Source organism: Chelonia mydas, chromosome 17, assembly GCF_015237465.2.
Source record: "Chelonia mydas isolate rCheMyd1 chromosome 17, rCheMyd1.pri.v2, whole genome shotgun sequence".
Taxonomy (NCBI): Eukaryota; Metazoa; Chordata; order Testudines; family Cheloniidae; genus Chelonia; species Chelonia mydas.
In genome coordinates, this window is record NC_051257.2 from 20,103,454 (window position 1) to 20,121,727 (window position 18,274).

The 18,274-nt window shown below is 47.0% G+C and overlaps 1 protein-coding gene across 1 annotated transcript in view; it reads right to left on the reverse strand.

The window, feature by feature from the left end:
* UNC45B (unc-45 myosin chaperone B) overlaps positions 1 to 18,274 on the reverse strand; it is a 33,218-nt gene that overhangs the window by 9,064 nt on the left and 5,880 nt on the right. The window contains exons 4-15 of the mRNA XM_037880811.2: positions 15,753 to 15,928; positions 15,239 to 15,328; positions 12,491 to 12,658; positions 8,863 to 9,031; positions 8,311 to 8,481; positions 7,472 to 7,643; positions 5,525 to 5,825; positions 4,838 to 4,932; positions 4,087 to 4,228; positions 3,485 to 3,625; positions 2,531 to 2,658; positions 1,790 to 1,856 (exon numbers count right to left, since the gene is read on the reverse strand). Coding sequence (XP_037736739.1) covers positions 1,790 to 1,856; positions 2,531 to 2,658; positions 3,485 to 3,625; positions 4,087 to 4,228; positions 4,838 to 4,932; positions 5,525 to 5,825; positions 7,472 to 7,643; positions 8,311 to 8,481; positions 8,863 to 9,031; positions 12,491 to 12,658; positions 15,239 to 15,328; positions 15,753 to 15,928 — 1,820 coding nt within the window. The remainder of the gene's footprint in view (positions 1 to 1,789; positions 1,857 to 2,530; positions 2,659 to 3,484; positions 3,626 to 4,086; positions 4,229 to 4,837; positions 4,933 to 5,524; positions 5,826 to 7,471; positions 7,644 to 8,310; positions 8,482 to 8,862; positions 9,032 to 12,490; positions 12,659 to 15,238; positions 15,329 to 15,752; positions 15,929 to 18,274) is intronic.

The following is an 18,274-nucleotide window of genomic DNA, read 5'->3' on the forward strand; positions in this document are numbered from 1 at the left end:
CTTGGAGTCTGTTTGAACGGGGACTGGAAGACCACTCATTCAAATTTAGCATTGTCTCTAGATTGTTGAGAGATCGCCTCTTGCTACATGCTGGTGCATGACAGGACGACCAGTTGCCGCTTTGCAAGCATTCAATATGAGCGTGCTAGCCAGAAAAGCCGGAGAGGTCACTGGGACCTAGTTGAATGACTGAACTCTATTTGGCGGCTTCATGGTAGCCAGCTGGTTACACAGTTGAATACAACTGCATATCCACGATGAAATCCTTTGCATGGAAACAGGACTGCCCTTCATTCTGTCCGCAAATGCAATGAACAGTTGAGAGGAAGACCTGACAGGTTTAGTTCATCCCAGATAAAACGCTAAAGCTCTAACATCCAAAGCATGTCGTCTCTCCTTCCCTTTGTTACCATGAGGTTTTGGGAAGAACGTCGGTAAGAAAATTGCTTAGTTAATATGAAAAGTGGAGACCACTTTTGTAAGAAAACTTGGGTGAGGACAAAGGTAGACTTGGTCTGCATAGAAATCCACATATGGAGGATCAGGTACGAGAGCCCTCAACTCCCCCACTCTCGTGGCTGACATAATGACGTAACAAAAAACGCTACCTTCCTTCATCTAAAGGTGCAACAGAGCAAGTCACTAGAGGCTCAAGAAGAAAAGGAGTACTTGTGGCACCTTAGATTAGTGAGCTACAGCTCACTCCGAAAGCTCATGCTCAAATAAATTGGTTAGTCTCTAAGGTGCCACAAGTCCTCCTTTTCTTTTTGCAAATACAGACTAACACGGCTGTTACTCTGAAACCTGTCATTAGGTAGAGGCTCGAGGTGGTGGGGGGGACTCATCAGCTTCATTAAGACTAGACTGAGGCTCCATGGTGGAATAGGGCTCTGTACCTGCAGGAACAGTCTGTCCAATCCCTTAAAAAATCTTACAGCCATCGGGCTGGAATGGAGAGAACGGTTCTCCACATGTGGGCACAATGCTGATATAGCCCTTAGGTGTATTCTGATAGTGCTAATTGCCAGTCCTTGATGTTTTAAGGTCAGCATGTGCTGAATAGAAGCAAGAACAGGGAAAATCCCTTTCAGTTTGGACCAAACTCCAGTACACGTAGTTCCCTACAATGCTGTGACTCTAGATACAGCCATGTAATTGGTTCCTTTTATTTGATCCTTTCACCCGTTTTCTTTTACAGAGTAAGTCCTTGTATTTATGCTTTTGCGATAGCATAAGGCAAGCTACAGCTCCTGGAAACTGATGAGTTGGTGGTTTCCTATTATTCAGCAGCATGTCCTGGACTTCTCTAGAGCCGGGCTCCTCCGCCAAAGTTTACTACAAAGCCTCCAGGCCATCAGGAGAAGGGCCTGAAGACTGGGGTGGAGTAGGCAGCTGCAATTCTGTGCGTGAAGCGGAAGTGATGTGGAGTGGGTGGAGCGGTGGCCTCATTAAGAGTTCCAAGAACACCACTGGTGTAAGGGAAAAACTCTCTGACAACTGTGCCCTGGAGCACACAGACACCTACAGTGGAACAGACATGTGCAATCACTCCAAGAAGAATTTAGTTTTCCTGCATGCTCAATTTAAAAACCATAACCAGGCAGTCCACTTTCCCTTTTTTCAAGGGGTTAAGGTTTTAGATCATTAACAATACGTATAATTAGTTTAGGCACCCCATGGCTCGTGTTAAATGAGGACAGTTCCCCCCGGATGGCTTGGAGCGGCTGGACATTGCTAACTGTGAACATCTGTTTCAGAATATTCTAAAGGTGTAATGATCACCAGTTACCTTTCCACCACCTTGAGCTACAATGGTACCACGGTCCTTGGGATCCTCACACAAGGCAAGGAATACCCTGCAAAAAACCCAGCATTGCTCAGTTAAACCGATCTGCAAAGAGGCTACATCCCACCTGTTCACTCTGTTATGATGCGAGTGGCTGATGTTCAGTGAATAGTACTACATCCAGCAGGTATATTCCCCAGTGATACCGAAGTTTTAATACAGTGCAACAACACCCTAAATTAGAGAACTGTAACATCTTTGATCCTCTTCCATTCCTCCCTGTTCCATTAGAGTTGTCTAAAGTTTTGTCAGATTAGCAATCCAAACTGCAGCCTAGCGATAGACGGTCAGTTAGTTTCAGGACCAACATTTAGATGTTTGTAAAAACTCATTTTCCTCTGCTGCCACCTTTAGCTTTTATTAGCAGAGCTCACTGGTGTGAATCCACAACGCGCAGTTTTCTTTTGACATAATGTAAATTGCGCTTTGCGTGACGAGCTTTAATGTGGCTCAGCGGTTAATACATTTGCAACCAAACCAGTTTCTTCTGTGACTTGGAAGTTTAAGCCACTTGGGCTTTAAACTGAGCTGTAAAATGCAGTGGGGCCCCCGCGTTAGGTTTTAAGTGAAGGTTTTCTCGTGTAAGATCACCTATAGTAATTACCCAAACAGCTGCCCTATGCAGCCTCAGTGCTAGATATGCCGCTTCTGGCCTCAGTGTGTGTTTGCATGAGGCAGGTATACCTGGCTAGCAGCTCCTTGGTCTGGTCCGTTAAGATGGCACTATCAGCCTTCACCATACAGGCCAGGGCAGAAATGACGCCAGCTTTCAGCAGCCGTTTCACTCGCTTCAAAACAAAGTCCTTCTTGTCCTGAAAGGGGCATTAGAAAAGAATGAGCAGGGATCCCATGAGCGGGGTGGAGTCTCTAATCGAAGGGGTGGTGGCTGCGTATACAGTCACATACTTAGGCCATGTCTGCACTGCGGAGAAAGCCGGACTGCACAGCTCGGCCCAGTATGGGCGCAGGCACTGCGCGCTAAGAGTTCTGCGGTATGCAGTAACTACTCCCTGTTTCAAACTGAGGTACACGACTGCTCACGCTGGAGCTTTCAGTGACCAGCACCAGTGTGCACACAGGACGTTACTGCGGGGGCAAGCTGCTGTGCTGGACATTCACACCCCGGCTTGCTGCCTGGTTAGATCCTGTCTCCTCAGGTAGGCAGGCAGGATGAGTCTAATGGGCTGGGACTCAGGAGACAGTGTTGCTAGTCCCACTGACCTGCCTCATGACCTTGGGCAAATTGCTTCCCCGTGCCTCAGTTTCCCCCTGCCCTTTGTTTTACGTGTTTAGCTTGTAAATTCTTCAGGACAAGAACTGACTTTATGGATGTACAGCACCTAGCACAATGGGGGTCTCATTTTGGGGCCTCGAGGCATCTGTATAATGAAAGAAAGCACTGCTTAAACTTTAAATATTCTGCATCTTCCTTTAGTCCCCAGCATGTGCAGCTCAACATGTAAAAACCTGAACTGCAGGAGATGGGCAACATTACTCTGCGGAGCCCACAGCTAAGCCTTCCCATGAAGCAGCTGGGGACACAGCACTTCTCAGAAGGATTGTTGTGGGGGTTCTGGAATCCCCACCATCTGAGGAGAAGTTGTAGGGGGTCGGCAGTCCTGGGTGCAACCAACCTACCTTGGGGTGCTCCTCGGGTACATGCTGTTTGGAAAACTGCGCCAGCTGCACGAGCTCTGGGACCAGCTCTTTGACATCGTAACTGTTGGTACAGTTCACCAGCGTGGAAGCCACAGAGTACAGGATAGTCTTGTCACTCGTCTACACAATAAATGGAAACATTAAACTGGATTGGGATGTTGCGGGGACCACTGGTAGTGTGGTGTAGTGGCTGGAGAAGAGTATGGGGTTTAGGACTCTGTTTAGGATTCTGTTCTGGGTTTTATAGCGCAGCTTTGGGCAAGTTACTTGACATCTTTGCACTTCATTATCACCATGTTAAGGATGTATAGTTACTTATAAGCAATGCTGCAAGAGGTAAGTAACACACTGAGCACTCCGAAAGAAGGTACTGTTCAGCTGGTGGATGACTCACCAGCCTGGTGGGACATTAAGGGGCATCATATCATTTCATGAATGATGGTAACCCCCCCCCCACCACCACTTTGTCACCTTCAAGATTGCCCATCAAGATTATCAACCCATGCGATGTTTGCAAGGCTGGAGGCAGAAGACAGGGGATTATTTTAGCGTGGCAAGGGGCTGTGGAGAGGAGACAGTACCTTCGCTAATTCAAACATGGCTTGCAGGGCTGGCTTATCTTCCACAAAGTCATCTTTCACGTCTGCATCCAGCGTTAGGTATGCCAGACCTTCCACAGCCCACTTCCTGGTGCGGATGTCAATGCTGCTGTTGCACAGCCACCTGAATGAGACAAAGGCTCCATCATTTTACCTGAATGATGAGAACAGATTTACAGGACAGGAAGAGGCAAAACCCCAAGGGGTGCTGGGGAACTGTGCTTTATTTTTACCAGCATCTTTAGACACCATGCAGCAGACTCAGGAAACCATAGATCCTAATGGTGAAAGTTATCTTTGGATACAAAGTTCCCCTCGGGAATCTGGGGGTGGGGATGTACTTATGCATTTTATAAGAGAGACCTTGAATATATTATACCTTTTAGGCAATAGGGTTATCTTCTTTGGTTTCTTAGCTGGAGAGTGAGAGAGGAACCAGATGGATTTGGTTGCTAACAATGGTGAAGTAGGGGCGGGGAAACAGAAAAAGGGGTATAAGAGTTGTAGGCATGGATTCCTAAATGTTTCCTGAAATGCTAGGAACCTCTGTTCAGTATCATCTAGATGTTATCAGTGTCTCAGTGTTAGACAACTTTTTAGTCAACTGAGGGAAAGTACTATGTATCTGAGGACCTCCCCAGTAGAGCTGGTACTGAAAAATATTCTGGAAAGAAAGGAGTGGAACACAAGTAACAGGTGAAGAATCCCAAGAGCACCCTTCAGTTTTGCTTACTTTCGACACTGTTTTGCCAGCTTTTCTGTGGATCCCTCAGCAAATTGTCTCAGGCCATAGTCGGTGCCTCCGGCTGATCCCAGCTTGCAAAGACCCTGAGAGAGATTGAAAGGAGACTATGTAGCTAGGTACAGGAATATATAACATTCTCAGCGCCAGGCTCAAGTCTAGCTGAAATTTAAGAGAAAGGTAAGGAAATGTCTTCCACATAAACTGATACAGATTACAGCAAACAAAGTTCTGTATTGCTTTAAGCAGGTTTTCCATTTATATTTTTGAAGCCCGGCCTCCATTCACTGTCCATTATATGAATGAAAAGACTTTAGTCCCCACGCACAAGCCTTAAAAGAAACTTGACACAGCGGTTCAACTTTATCTAGCAGTCACTGCTATTCCACTGCCTCATGGAGAGGAAGCCAAGATGGCCGACACAAGGAGTCTTGTTGCATTACAAAGTTTGTTCTCTGCTGAGACCTGCAAGCTGCCTGCAAACTCTTTCGAGGAGGAACGCTAGTGCAAGCTCTTCCGGACAGTACCCTGGCTGAGCAGTGGATGCTACTACCTTTGCAGCATTGCCAACCTAGATTGAATCCATCCCCTGGAATGGGTACAGAGGTAGAGCTCTTCCTAGGACAGGATGATAAAGTGTTGGCAGGTAGCAGAGCAGGCTGAGGACTGAAAACTCACCACGAGAGCTCGAATTTTGATCTTCTCATTCTTGGTCTTCTTGTAGACTTCCTTCAGCAGCGTCACTCCGTTGGTGATGATGAAGGTGGCCCGGCTCAGCTTGGTGGAGGCATGGATGAGGGCCTCCACAGCCACCAGCTGGTCGATCTCTCTCTCAGAGCCACACAAAGCCACCATCATCTCCATGACACCCGTCATGCCCAGCAACTTGTTGCCCAAGTCAAAAGGCCCTTGCATGATCCCAGACACTGTCTGGATGGCATGGAGAGTCTTATCCATGTCCTGAGGATCAACCTTGCTCCTACAGGGGGCGGCAGAAAAAAAATTAGCAGGGGGCGGGATTAGAGGGGGAGACTGCAGTGTTATTGCCAGAGCCTCTGGTGCGTTACCAGTCTCTTTCTTTGAGGGCCACGCGTTGTGGCCCCCATCCTCTATCAAACATGGCTCCATTTCCAAACTGGGATTTAGTCCAGCACCTTTTATCACAGCGACCAACTCTGAACATCCCCTTATTTTTATCCACAAGATAGGAACAGTTGCGGGAAAATGCCATGTGAGTTTTCCCACAATACCCCATCCATGAGTAGAGGAACCTCCTCTGAACTATGGCGATAGAATACCCTCTAACTTCTTTACCCGAAAAGATAAAGGGAGTCCTTTTCTTTGCACCAACTGCCAGACTGTGTTATTTGGATAACATGGACACAGGTTCACTCAGAACAGAACAGAACCTTACATTGTGGCCCAGCGGAGGAAAGCACCAGACTGGGAGTCAGCCCCGGTTTCTATTCCCAGCTCTACTCTTGACTTGTGTGACCCTTAGTGAGGCACTTCACCTCCCTGTATCTCCGTTTATCCATCTGTGGATTAAAAATGCTAAGCCACCATTCAAGTGCTTGCAGAGGTATGGGTGAAAAGCACTATGTAAGTGCAAGATGAGGATTACGTCACTCGGAAGAGGGCCTGCATTCAGTCACGGATGACTGGGCCGTGGCTTGTAGGCTAGATTTTAATGGCAGCCTGAAGAGGAGAGGCTCAGAGTTTCCATTATCAATCTGTTGAATCCTTCAGTGTGTCGTGAGACAGTGTGGCCTCCCTTTGAGCCGGGGGGGGAGGGACCACTTTCTCCACCCCGTTGGGCGGAGTCTGGCCAGGCCCAGCCCTCCCACGGGAAGTTGAGAGGCGGGGCAGGAAGTACAAAAGGCGGAGGCCCTAGCCCAGTAGAGGCCGAGCCAGGGAAGGAGACAGATGCGTCCTGCTTGCTGCTGCCGAGCCAGGTGGTGGCCTGGAGCTGGAGGCCGAATACCCTGACAAACCTGAGGAACTGGAGACCACGGAGCCGGATCTGGAACTTGGGTCAAAAGTAGCCCAGCGGTTTAGTTGATGGCGTTGTGGCTTAACAGCCGGTTGGCGAGTTGCGGGAAGATCCCCGCTGACCCGGCGGTGGGACACCCCGCTACTGCTAGGGCCCTGGGTTGGAAGGCAGTGGAGTCGGGCGGGCCTGCGTTCCCCTGCCATCCCACCCCTGGGGTGGCTGCCTCCCTGCCTGTTTTCCCAGCGCTCCCCTGCCTAAGGGTTAGCGCTACAGAGTGTTTATCGGCTCTACCCTGACTAGGGCCTCTTGACCATTGGGAATTAACCCTGTTACAAAGGCCGGGACGCTACGCCTGGTGACGTACTGAGGCGGTGTGGCCTCCCTGCGAGCCAGAGGGGGAGGCATGACTGCGCCCTCCCTACATAGCGCTTTTCTGGTTGCCTCCTCCCTTGAAGAGCTCTAGCCTGCAAAGAGCTTTTTAACTACAGTGGAAGAATAAGACATAGGGCACATTTTATTTTGGCCTAGTCCCTACTGCTAAGAATCTGAAAGCATTACACAGCATCTGATCCAATCCCAGGTCCTTGAGCTCTACTTTGCATTTCTGGGTGTCCGTCCCCACCCTAACTCACTTGATGTATTCTTCACAGATCTCTCTGAAGTTGTCTCGCTCGGGATCACATCGCAGGTCATCATACAGCTTATTCAGGAGAATGGAAGTGATCATCCGGGTGTTCTCCGTTAAGGGCAGGCAATTGGGAAGCTCAGGAACCTGGCCTACGACTTTCAAGATCTTTTTTAGACCTGGGACACAATTAATAGGGCTTTTAGAGAGGACAGGCATGTATCAAATTTATGGACTGTGCAGCAGACATTCTCCTGCACCAAACTGTACAGATTGCAATATTTTCTGACATCTGGCCTGTAAATTAACTTAATACAATCTTGTTACCCTTAGACAAACACGTAAGCAATTGATTTACTGATGCAAGTAAAGACTACCCATGACAACAAAGTTTGCAGAACTGAGCTGTTAAACAGCAGTCATAACATTATGGGCAAGATAATATTGTCTTTTTCACAGTACTTGTTCATCAACGGGATCTGTGCTTTATTTAAAGAGACCCAAAACCTGCTGATTTTAGTGGTATGAAGGCCTTGCAATGAGGAAGAGGGGCTTTGAAATGTTAGAGGAGATTCTGGATTAAATTTCCATAAGTCTTTGTTAAAAGAAGGTGTTAGGGTTGAAGTGTTTCAGTGGAGCCCACCTCAACCCCCCAAAAACAGGATTTAAAAAAACCCCCACAATAAGTTCTTCCTGTTTGAATAATATCCAGAGTTTGGTGTCTCACCACATCAGATTACGTTTCTAGATGGGGATGATTTTAAGTGTCCCTAAGAGAGGAGGGCTTGGGACGTTTTGCTGCACGTGACACACGTTCAAGTCTAGGTGGGGGGAAAGGGCATTCACCACTGTCAATGACGAAGATGGTTCTAGAGTTGTCGTGGATTTTCAGATCCTTTCTTGGTATGTTCTTGCTGAGCAGGTTGAGAGCCTGGTCCCGACCTTGCCCAGACACCTTCTTACTGACCAGCATGTCCAGCAGGTGCACTGTGATAATCTTCAAATCCTTCTTCGTGTCTGCACAAAAGACAAGGCAGCAGCCGGTTAAAAGAAAGGGCACTTCGAAGGCTGATTACCCTACTGAATACCACTTATGAATGGTTATTTCATTAGAACATACATGGGGCTGTGTCCTAGCCAACCTGTCAATTTCATACACGTACTGAAAAGCATTATGGTTGTGCATGCTAATTATGGTTCTGGGGCCTACAGGTCTTCTGAATAAAGGTGTTTTTAACAGTGTTTGTTGCTGGATACTATGTGGCCTAGACCCCTGGCCCTAGTGTTTGCAAATTCTGCTTTTAGTTGCCTGTGGGTGGATCTACTGTTCAGTGCAATGGGAAGCCTAGATCTCTTCACATCTCTGCCATCATTCAGTGGTTACATAGAATTAATTACCCAGCACCAGAGCTGCTTCCTTCCCATGTTGCTCCTTCTCTCCCTCCCCTGATAAGGAGTCTGTAATGACTTGTAGGAGATTGCAAACAGCCATAGAGATTTCTTCGTTATCCACAGCCATCCACATACAAATTTTATCAATTCCCAGGAGGTGAAGGATTGCTGTGGCCTGCCCAGATGAAAGAGAGGATTCAGTGTTCTAGTTCATATTATCTACATAAAGCAATTTACATTTCACACTCATCACAATTCACACTTGGCATGGGCAACGAAATAACAGGAGAATATTGAATTTGTGCAGTACAAGCACAGGGAGTGGTACTTCGTAAGAACTAAGAATGGCCACACTGAGTCAGACCAAAGGTCCATCTAGCCCAGTGTCCTGTCTTCAGACAGTGGCCAATGCCAGGTGCCCCGGAGGGAATGAACAGAACAGGTAATCATCAAGTGATCCACTCTCTGTTGCCCATTCCCAGCTTCCGACAATCAGAGGCTAGGTTCACCATCCCTGCCATTAATAGCCATTAATGGACCTATCTTCCATGAATTTATCTAGTTCTTTTTTGAACTCTGTTATAGTCTTGGCCTTCACAACATCCTCTGGCAAGGAGTTCCACAGGTTGACTTGTGCATTGTGTGAAGAAAGACTTCCTTTTGTTTGTTTTAAATCTACTGCCTATTAATTTCATTTGGTGACCCCTAGTTCTTGTGTTATGAGAAGGAGTAAATAACACTTCCTTATTTACTTTCTCCACACCAGTCATGATTTTATAGACCTCTATTGTATCCCCACCCCCCGTAGTCATCTCTTTTCCAAGCTGAAAAGTCACAATCTTATTAATCTCTCCTCAGACGGAAGCTATTCCATACCCCTAATAATTTTTGTTGCCCTTTTCTGAACCTTTTCCAATTCCAGTATCTCTCTTTTGAGATGGGGTGATCACATCTGCATGCAGTATTCAAGATATGGGCGTACCATGGATTTATATATAGAGGCAATAGGATATTTTCTGTCCTATTATCTATCCCTTTCTTAATGATTCCCAACATTCTGTTGGCTTTTTTGGCTGCACATTGAGTGGGTGTTTTCAGAGGACTATCCATAATGACTCCAAGATTCTGCTCTGGAATGGTAACGGCTAATTTAGATGCCATCATTTTGTATTTTATTTTATTGTTATATTTTTTATGTATTATTTTTATATTTTTACTTCCTGCCTCACATTTGCATTATATCTATATTACTAAGATCCTGAAGGGGAGACAACTAGAGAGAGCAGTTTCCAGCCAAGGGATTGGCTAGAAGGGAGGACTTAATCATCTGTATTTTATAATTGCAGTTTTCCCAGGGAGACTTTCGTACGCCCAGCACAATGGGGTCCTGCTCGGTGATAACGACGCATCCTCAGTGCTACAATAATACAAATACAGCAACTCCTCACTTAAAGTTGTCCCAGTTAACATTGTTTCGTTATTAGGTTGCTGATCTATTAGAGAACATACTCATTTAAAGTCACGCAATGTTCAGTTATAAGGTTGTTTGGCTTGCCCCATTCCGCCCGCCCGGCATTCCTGCCGAGGAGTAGGGTCGAGGTGCGGGGGCTTACCCCACTCCACCCACCCGGCATTCCAGCCAGAGAGTGGACAAGCCCCCGACCCCGCTTCCTGGCAGGAGCACCAGGTGGGTGGAACGGGGCAAGCTCCCATGCCCCGACCCAACTCCCCAGCTGGAATGCCGGGTGGGCGGAGCAGGGCAAGCCCCTGTGCCCCGACCCCACTACACCCCTGCCTCAACCAAGCTTCACAATCACTGGGGAGTCCAATATTAAATTGTTTGTTTAAAATTATTTAAAACTTACACTGTATATGTATATAATGTCTTTTGTCTGGCAAAAAAAATTTCCCTGGAACCTAGCCCCCCTCCCCAATTTACATTAATTCTTATGGGGAAATTGGATTCACTTAACATCATTTTGCTTAAAGTAGCATTTTCCAGGAACCAAACTACAATGTTAAGCGAGGAGTTACTGTAAATAATAATGCTACCACAATGGCGGCTCTGTAATCAATCAGGCATTGTTTAGGGCAGAACACATTACAGCCTGCACATAGATCCAGATGGTGGATGGACTCAGTGCACAATGACCTCTGTGACAGATGAAAGCCCTCGGAAGCACAGCTGCTTCAAAAGATGTGCCAGAAGTCACGGGCACAGGGAACATTCATAACATTTTCTAACGGTAAATGTGATCTGTATCTTTGTGGGATAGGGACTGTATTCTGGTTCCATGGGGGACCATTACAGAGCTTCCTACAGGAACTAAAATCGGGGTGTGTGTGTGATTATCACAAATCCTAGGATAGATACCTTTAGAGAAGCACCATGCCTTGGGGTGAATTGTATAGATGGTTCAGAGCGAATCAAGAGGCCCAGTGGGCAAATAAAGGGCTTTTGATAGAAAGGGTGAGCCTGAACTGACCAAGTGACCTGCATTTGATCCTCAGGTTTCAGAGTAGCAGCCGTGTTAGGCTGTATTCGCAAAAATTCGAATGCATCCAATGAAGTGAACTGTAGCTCACGAAAGCTTATGCTCAAATAAATTTGTTAGTCTCTAAGGTGCCACAAGTCCTCCTTTTCTATTTGATCCACAGTTTGGCATGAGACAAACGGGGGTGAGGGGGCAAACCCTACTAAAGGATTTGAAAGATTGGAACTTGCCTCTATGTAGACGGTCTGTTTTTATAGAATGTTTTCTTTGTCATGCTTTTGTCCTAAATAAAATGTACGGAGCTCAGCGAAAGCTGGCTGGTCACTGGTAGATAGTGCTGTCTCTCGTGGTGTTGTGTGTACCCCCACATGCAGCCACACAAATATGGTCTCAAAGTCTTGCGGCTTATCAGTACAGAGTCTGGATTGTCATGGGTCTGTGTCATATGCTCCTAGATAAAAAAAGAGGGCTACTTTTTCATGGGCCATTTGAGGACCATAATACCCTCCGGGGTGGGTTAACTTAAAAGGTGGCTCATAGACCCCAAAGTTTTGGTGGGCCTTCTAGATACCTTGATCTTCTTCCTCCAGCCTCTGACTTCACCTAATGAAGGTCTTGGCTAATCACCTCCCATCTTTCTCATAGAGACCATGTATCTCACTGCTCTATCAGGCAACCTCGGACTCCTTGGCATGGAGTCCAGGATCCTGGCTTAACCCACCGTTGGTCACTGCTGCCTTCTACAGGATTGTGGCTGTACATACAGCTCATTTCACAAGGGCCGGTGTTAAACCAGCCTCAGTTACATGCTGGAGAATATCTTTGAACTTGAAGCCCAAGAACAGCATTACTGGTTCAGACCATCAAGTTTGCACCCGATAAAAGCTAACTTTCACCCGCTGGCTTCTCTGTATTTCATTCAGTGCAAGGTTCGTTTTTCATGTTTCTTTTAGAAACAGACTCAGTTCCATAAACAGCCAGATCATAGGAGTTCAACATTTATTTTCCTCGTCCTTTTAGTAAGAGGAGATAGATATGGAAGTAAGAATGGCCATTCTGAAATAGCGAGAAGCAGGTTCCTTTGAGTCCCCCGGTTGCAGCGAGAGACTGAGGCAGGGTTTCTGAGCCACGCGACTTACCCGTGCCTTGTGCCCAGTGCACATGCCCGAAAGGGTCCTTACGGCTGCTAGGATCATCTCCGCATTTTTGGTTTCTATCAGCTGCAGCAGCAGCTTTACCCCATTGTTCTGGAATATCCTCTCGGCTCCCGCTTCCTCCCGCCCCAGAACAATGAGATTGTTTGCAGCCTGGGTAAAAACGAGATGAAAGAAGTCAGAGCGTCAGTACTCAAGGAAGTCAGCTGTAGCTCACAAAAGCTTATACTCAAATAAATTAGTTAGTCTCTAAGGTGCCACAAGTACTCCTTTTCTTTTTACTCAAGGAGTGGTAGCCAATGGCCATTCATTGGCCTCTGTGAAGTGATTGTCTCAATTCACATCCTAGTGAATTCATTGCATTCAGAAGGAGACTTTGGTGCACGAAGGGAGTGATTTAGGGTAAATCTACACGGCATGTTTCTTTCAGCGGTGTGCAATGTACACATCCATGTAGACCCCCCCCAGAGATAAACAGGTCTGTGGATGGAGACGCATGGCTTTGACCAGTAAAGGTGCCTGAAGGACAAAGGTATGTACTCAAGCACATACCCTACCCGGCTCTCTTCTCACCCAAGCCATGTCTGCTGTTTTTAGCGGTGTAGCGTCTCCCACTGCCTCCTTGCTCCTGGAGCCCTTCCCCATGCTTCTCGCTGCAGCCCGTAGCTACATGTACACTAAACGCCACGGCCAGTGGGGTGTAGCGTAGACGTAGCGATAGAGGGATAAAGAAAAAAGGGGTAAGGCAATAGAGGTTGGCTAAGTGAGGTGTCAGAAACTTTAACAGTTTGCAAATATTTGAAGGCATCACAACTGAAAAGGAATCAAGTGGGGTGGTGTAAGGGGGGATAGCTAGGAATAATGACGAGAAAGAATTGTTTCCTGACAGCAAGATCTGTTAGGCCAGTGGTTCTGGGTACGCAGAGGAATTCCAGGGGGTACATCGACTCATCTAGATATTTGCCTCGTTTTACACCAGGCTACATAAGAAGCACTAGCGAAGTCAGTGCAAACTAAAATGTCATACAACGACTTGTTTATACTGCTCGATAGACTATACACTGAAATGTAAGGACCATATTTATATTCCAGTTGATTTATTTTAGAATGACATGGTAAAAATGAGAGAGTCAGCACTGTGTTAGGAATAGTGTGCTGTGACGGGTTTGTATGTGTGTGTCTGAGTTTGTAAACAAGTCGTTTTTAAGGGAGGTGAAACTTGGGGATACACAAGACAAATCAGACTTTCGAAAGGAGTCTTTAAACCATGATTTGAGGATTCAATAGCTCAGACATAGGTGAGAGGTTTATCGCAGGAGTGGGTGGGTGAGATTCGGTGGCCTGCGTTGTGCAGGAGGTCAGACTAGATGATCATAATGGTCCCTTCTGACCTTAGTATCTATGAATCTATGAAAGGGGTACAATAGTCTGGAAAGGTTGAGAGTCACGGTGTTAGGCTGTGGAATAATGTCTCATGGGAAGGGGAGGGAGCGCTCTCTTGAGCGACATACAACTCAACTGGGCAAGGAGCAGGTGGAGCTGGGGTCCTTCCCTTTGAACATCCGCAAACGCTTTGGGGAGGGAGCGGCAGGAAGAGGGGTGTCATAAATATAAAGGAAAGGGTAAACACCTTTAAATCCCTCCTGGCCAGAGGAAAAACCCTTTCACCTGTAAAGGATTGAGAAGCTAAAGATATCCTCGCTGGCACCTGACCAAAATGACCAATGAGGAGACAAGATACTTTCAAAGCTGGAGGCGGGGGGGGACGGGACGGGGATGGACAAAGGGTTCTCTCTCTGTCTGTGTTGCTTTTGCTGGGACTAGAGCAGGAATGCAGGTCAGAACTCCTGTAAAAAGTCAGTAAGCAATCTAGTTAGATATGCGTTAGATTCGGTTTTGTTTAAATGGCTGATAAAATAAGTTGTGCTGGATGGAATGTATATTCCTGTTTTTGTGTTTTTTTGTAACTTAAGTTTTGCTAGAGGGATTCTCTATGTTTTGAATCTGATTACCCTGTCAGGTATTTACCATCCTGATTTTACAGAGGTGATTCTTTTACTTTTTCTTTAATTAAAATTCTTCTTTTAAGAACCTGATTGTTTTTTCATTGTTCTTAAGATCCAAGGGTTTGGGTCTGTGTGCATCTATGCAAATTGGTGAGGATTTTTATCAGGCCTTCCCCAGGAAAGGGGGTGTAGGGCTTGGGGGGATTTTGGGGGGAACGACGTTTCCAAGTGGGCTCTCCCTGTTATTTTTGTTAGACGCTTGGTGGTGGCATCAATAAAGTCCAGGGAAAAAAGGTAAAATAGTTTGTACCTTGGGGAAGTTTTAACCTAAGCTGGTAAGAATAAGCTTAGGGGGTTTTTCATACAGATCCCCACATCTGTACCCTAGAGTCCAGAGTGGGGAAGGAACCTTGACAAGGGGGAATAAGGGATAGGCAGTTAGATATGGGCCTAAGCTGCAGACATCAGATCTGGTTTTGACTTGAGTTTGTGATTTGGGAGCTTTTGCTGACATTCCAGCGGCTCTGTAGGGCTGCCGCTCTGAGCAGGTCAGTTCTCTGCCGTCTCACTGAGTTCAGCTCCTCCCTTTCCCCCTTCTATTTGTTCATGTATCTGGAGCCCTTTGAATGGCTGGGGGGGGCAAGGACGACTTTTGCTCCTGACTGTGGGCTTTGAAGTCTGACAAAGTTAGTATCAGTCATCTCGCCAGCTGCCTTTTAAGTCTCACCTTCTCTCGCTTCTCTTTCTCACTGGTCCCATCCAGCAGGATGTCAAACATGTTCGACACTCTGGCATCGGTGGAGAACTCAATGCGCAGCTGCAGAGGGATGAAAGAGCATCACGTGTTGGGCACCAGGGCACAAACCCGAGGCGGAGGTCTCCCATTTCTGTTTCGGCTGCGCGCATCTCTGTCTCAGACTGCAATCATTTTACACCGCCTGTTCAGTCAGCTTCAGCTGCACACGGACTTTGGTTTTTGACTTTTGCCATGTGTATCTTTCCACCTCTGAAGCGCAAGGATAGAGCCAGAGGTTCAGCCCATAAGCTGTTCTCTCTGTGTGGTGCGCAGGCCTTTGAACACATGGCAAGTCATCTTCCAGCCCCCCGAGCGACAGTTACCATCTGCACTCAGCGGAGATGCTTGCTCTGGAGTACAGAGGTGCATCGTCAGCTTCAATACAGCTGCATGCAAAGCTCTGTGTGCACTGCCAAGTATTTGGTGCTGTTGCAAAGGCCTTTACCTTTTCCTGAATATTGGCTCCCAGACGCCTCAGGGTCTCCTGGAAGTTTTTGTTGCGGGGCTCAATGGTGGCACACCTCTGGACGTCTTTGAAGGCTTGGTCCAACTTCCCCAGCCTCTCCAGAGCCTGGCTGCGCCTGTACAGGGCCTTAATATCTGAAGCATTGATGTCAATCGCTAGGAAAGTGATCAAGTACAAAAAGGAATCAACATTTGCTTCAAAGTCCAGCCCCATACAGAGAATTCACTAAGACAGTAACGATGAAAGTACTTACCCTGTTCCTTCAATAAACCTCTATCCTATCTGATAGCTGACACAGTCAAATGCAAGCTGTATATCTGTTTCCAAAAACACGGAATGATGCTCAAAAGAGCAGTGACAAAGTAATTGGTTTTTTAAGATGCCTGGCGGGTCTTGCCCACATGTTCAGGGTCTAACTGATTGCCAGATTTGGGGTCAGGAAGGATTTTCCCCTGGGTCAGATTGGCAGAGACTCTGGGGGTTTTTTTTGCCTTCCTCTGCAGCCTGGGGCACAGCTCACTTGCTGGTTTAAACTAGTGTAAATGGTGGGTTCTCTGTAACTCAAAGTCTTTAAACCATGATCTGAGGACTTCAGTAACTCAGCCAGAGGTTAGGGGTCTATTACAGGAGTCGGTGGGCGAGGCTCTGTGGCTGCAATGTGCAAAAGGTCAGACTAGAGGATCATGATTGTCCCTTCGGACTTTAAAGCCTATGAATCTATGTTGTCAGTGTGGAACCCACTTTAGGTGACCGACAACCAGCATCTCACCTGGAAGGTGGGGTTGAGCCATCCTGACTGATCTAACCAACCAGGGATGGTAATACCCGTTCAAGGGCACAGTGCTTAATGAACATCAGGGAGTGACTTCCCAGAGCTCCCTTACAGATTTCCAGTTTGGGCATGTTCCTGAAGCTGGCAGAAGGGGTAGTTTGTGCTCTGGTGGAGTGATTGGCCATTTGGTAGCTGACTGATAGGCACTGCGTGATCCATTTTGATATCATCTGGGAGGAGAGGGCCACGAAGAGATGAGAAGACAGTCTGAAAGGCTTTAGCAAAGCAATATAGAATAATAATGTCCCAAGTGCGGCGTTTCTTCTCCCCAAGCGCCAAATGGGGTTGTGGGAGAAGACAGGTAAGGTGGGAGACTATGCACATGGAAAACAGAGACCACATTAGGCTTAAGCCTCAGAGGAGGTCTCAAGACTGTGTTGCACAAGGGGGTTCAACCATAAGAGCTCGGCGTTCACTGACCCTTCTAGCCAATGCAGCTAAGAGGAGTCTTGAGGGAAAGGTGCTATAAAGAGGATCCCAAAAGCAGCTCTTGCAAGAACGACATTGAGATCCCAGGCAGGAGGGGGTTCTCGGACGGGTGGGTCAGTATGCAACAATCCCTTCGAGAATTTTTATACCATGGGAAGAGGCAGCCCCAGGTTCTATACTGACATTGCTGGTACTGGAGTGGTCGTCAGTGCCAAGTCTTTACTGGACACAGAGTTCCAGTCAGTACTGGTCTTTGGAGTCACGCCAGCTGGTATGGGCCACTCATAGGGGATGACTTTACAGGGACCTGATCAGAGGTTGATCTTCCCTCATCTGGGTCTGAGGTTGCCAGCATGCATTTGTCCATCAGGTGAAGCTCAAGGCAGGTGTCCCAATAATCCCACGTCCATGGAGAGAATGTTCAGCGAACAGAACGCCAATCTGGAATATGACTGGAATATGGCAGGATGGCCCAGTGGTTAGGAGATTAGCCGGGGACTGGAGACCTGGGTTCAATTCCCTGCTGTGCCACAGACTCCCTGTGTGATCTTAGGCAAGTCACTTAGTCGCTTTGTGCCTCAGTTTCCTATCTGTGAAATGGGGATGACAGTCTAGCCCAACCTCACAGGGCAGTTGTGAGGATAAATACCTGAAGATTGCAAGCTGCTCAAGTACTATGGTGATGGGCACTTCCTAAGTACTTAAATTAGCTCAACTCACAATAAAGGCAAAAAAGACAATAGCTTTGTCAGTCAATGAAAGGGATTAAGCCATTGCAAGATAGGCAAGGCTTAGAGCCTGCAGGCTTGGAGTCTGCCATCAGGCACAGAGCACCAAGCGAAACGAAAAGGTTTAGTGGTTCTGAATTAAAAGGGGAAAAAATTAATAAGGGTGGAGAAAACGGATTCCAATCTGACTCAGAATCAGAGGAAAAAGGGCTAAGAGGTAGTGGTCAGACATCACTAATTCTGTCTCAGTGCCATGGGTGGAAAGAGGGAACGGAGGGACAGTAGTGGTCACCAGATCCTTGATGTCCTTGGGTTTGGGGTGTGGGGAGCCATGAGGACGTGCATGGCACAGACGTAGCCCAATGGACACTGCTATTCAAAAGATTCAGATCTTGAGTGCGTGAAGCTCACATGTGCCTAGAGTGGGATCCACACTGACACTTGAACATGGATTTTTGTCTAGGGAAGAGATTTTTTTTCCCTATTAGTTCACTGAATGGATTTGCCAAAGT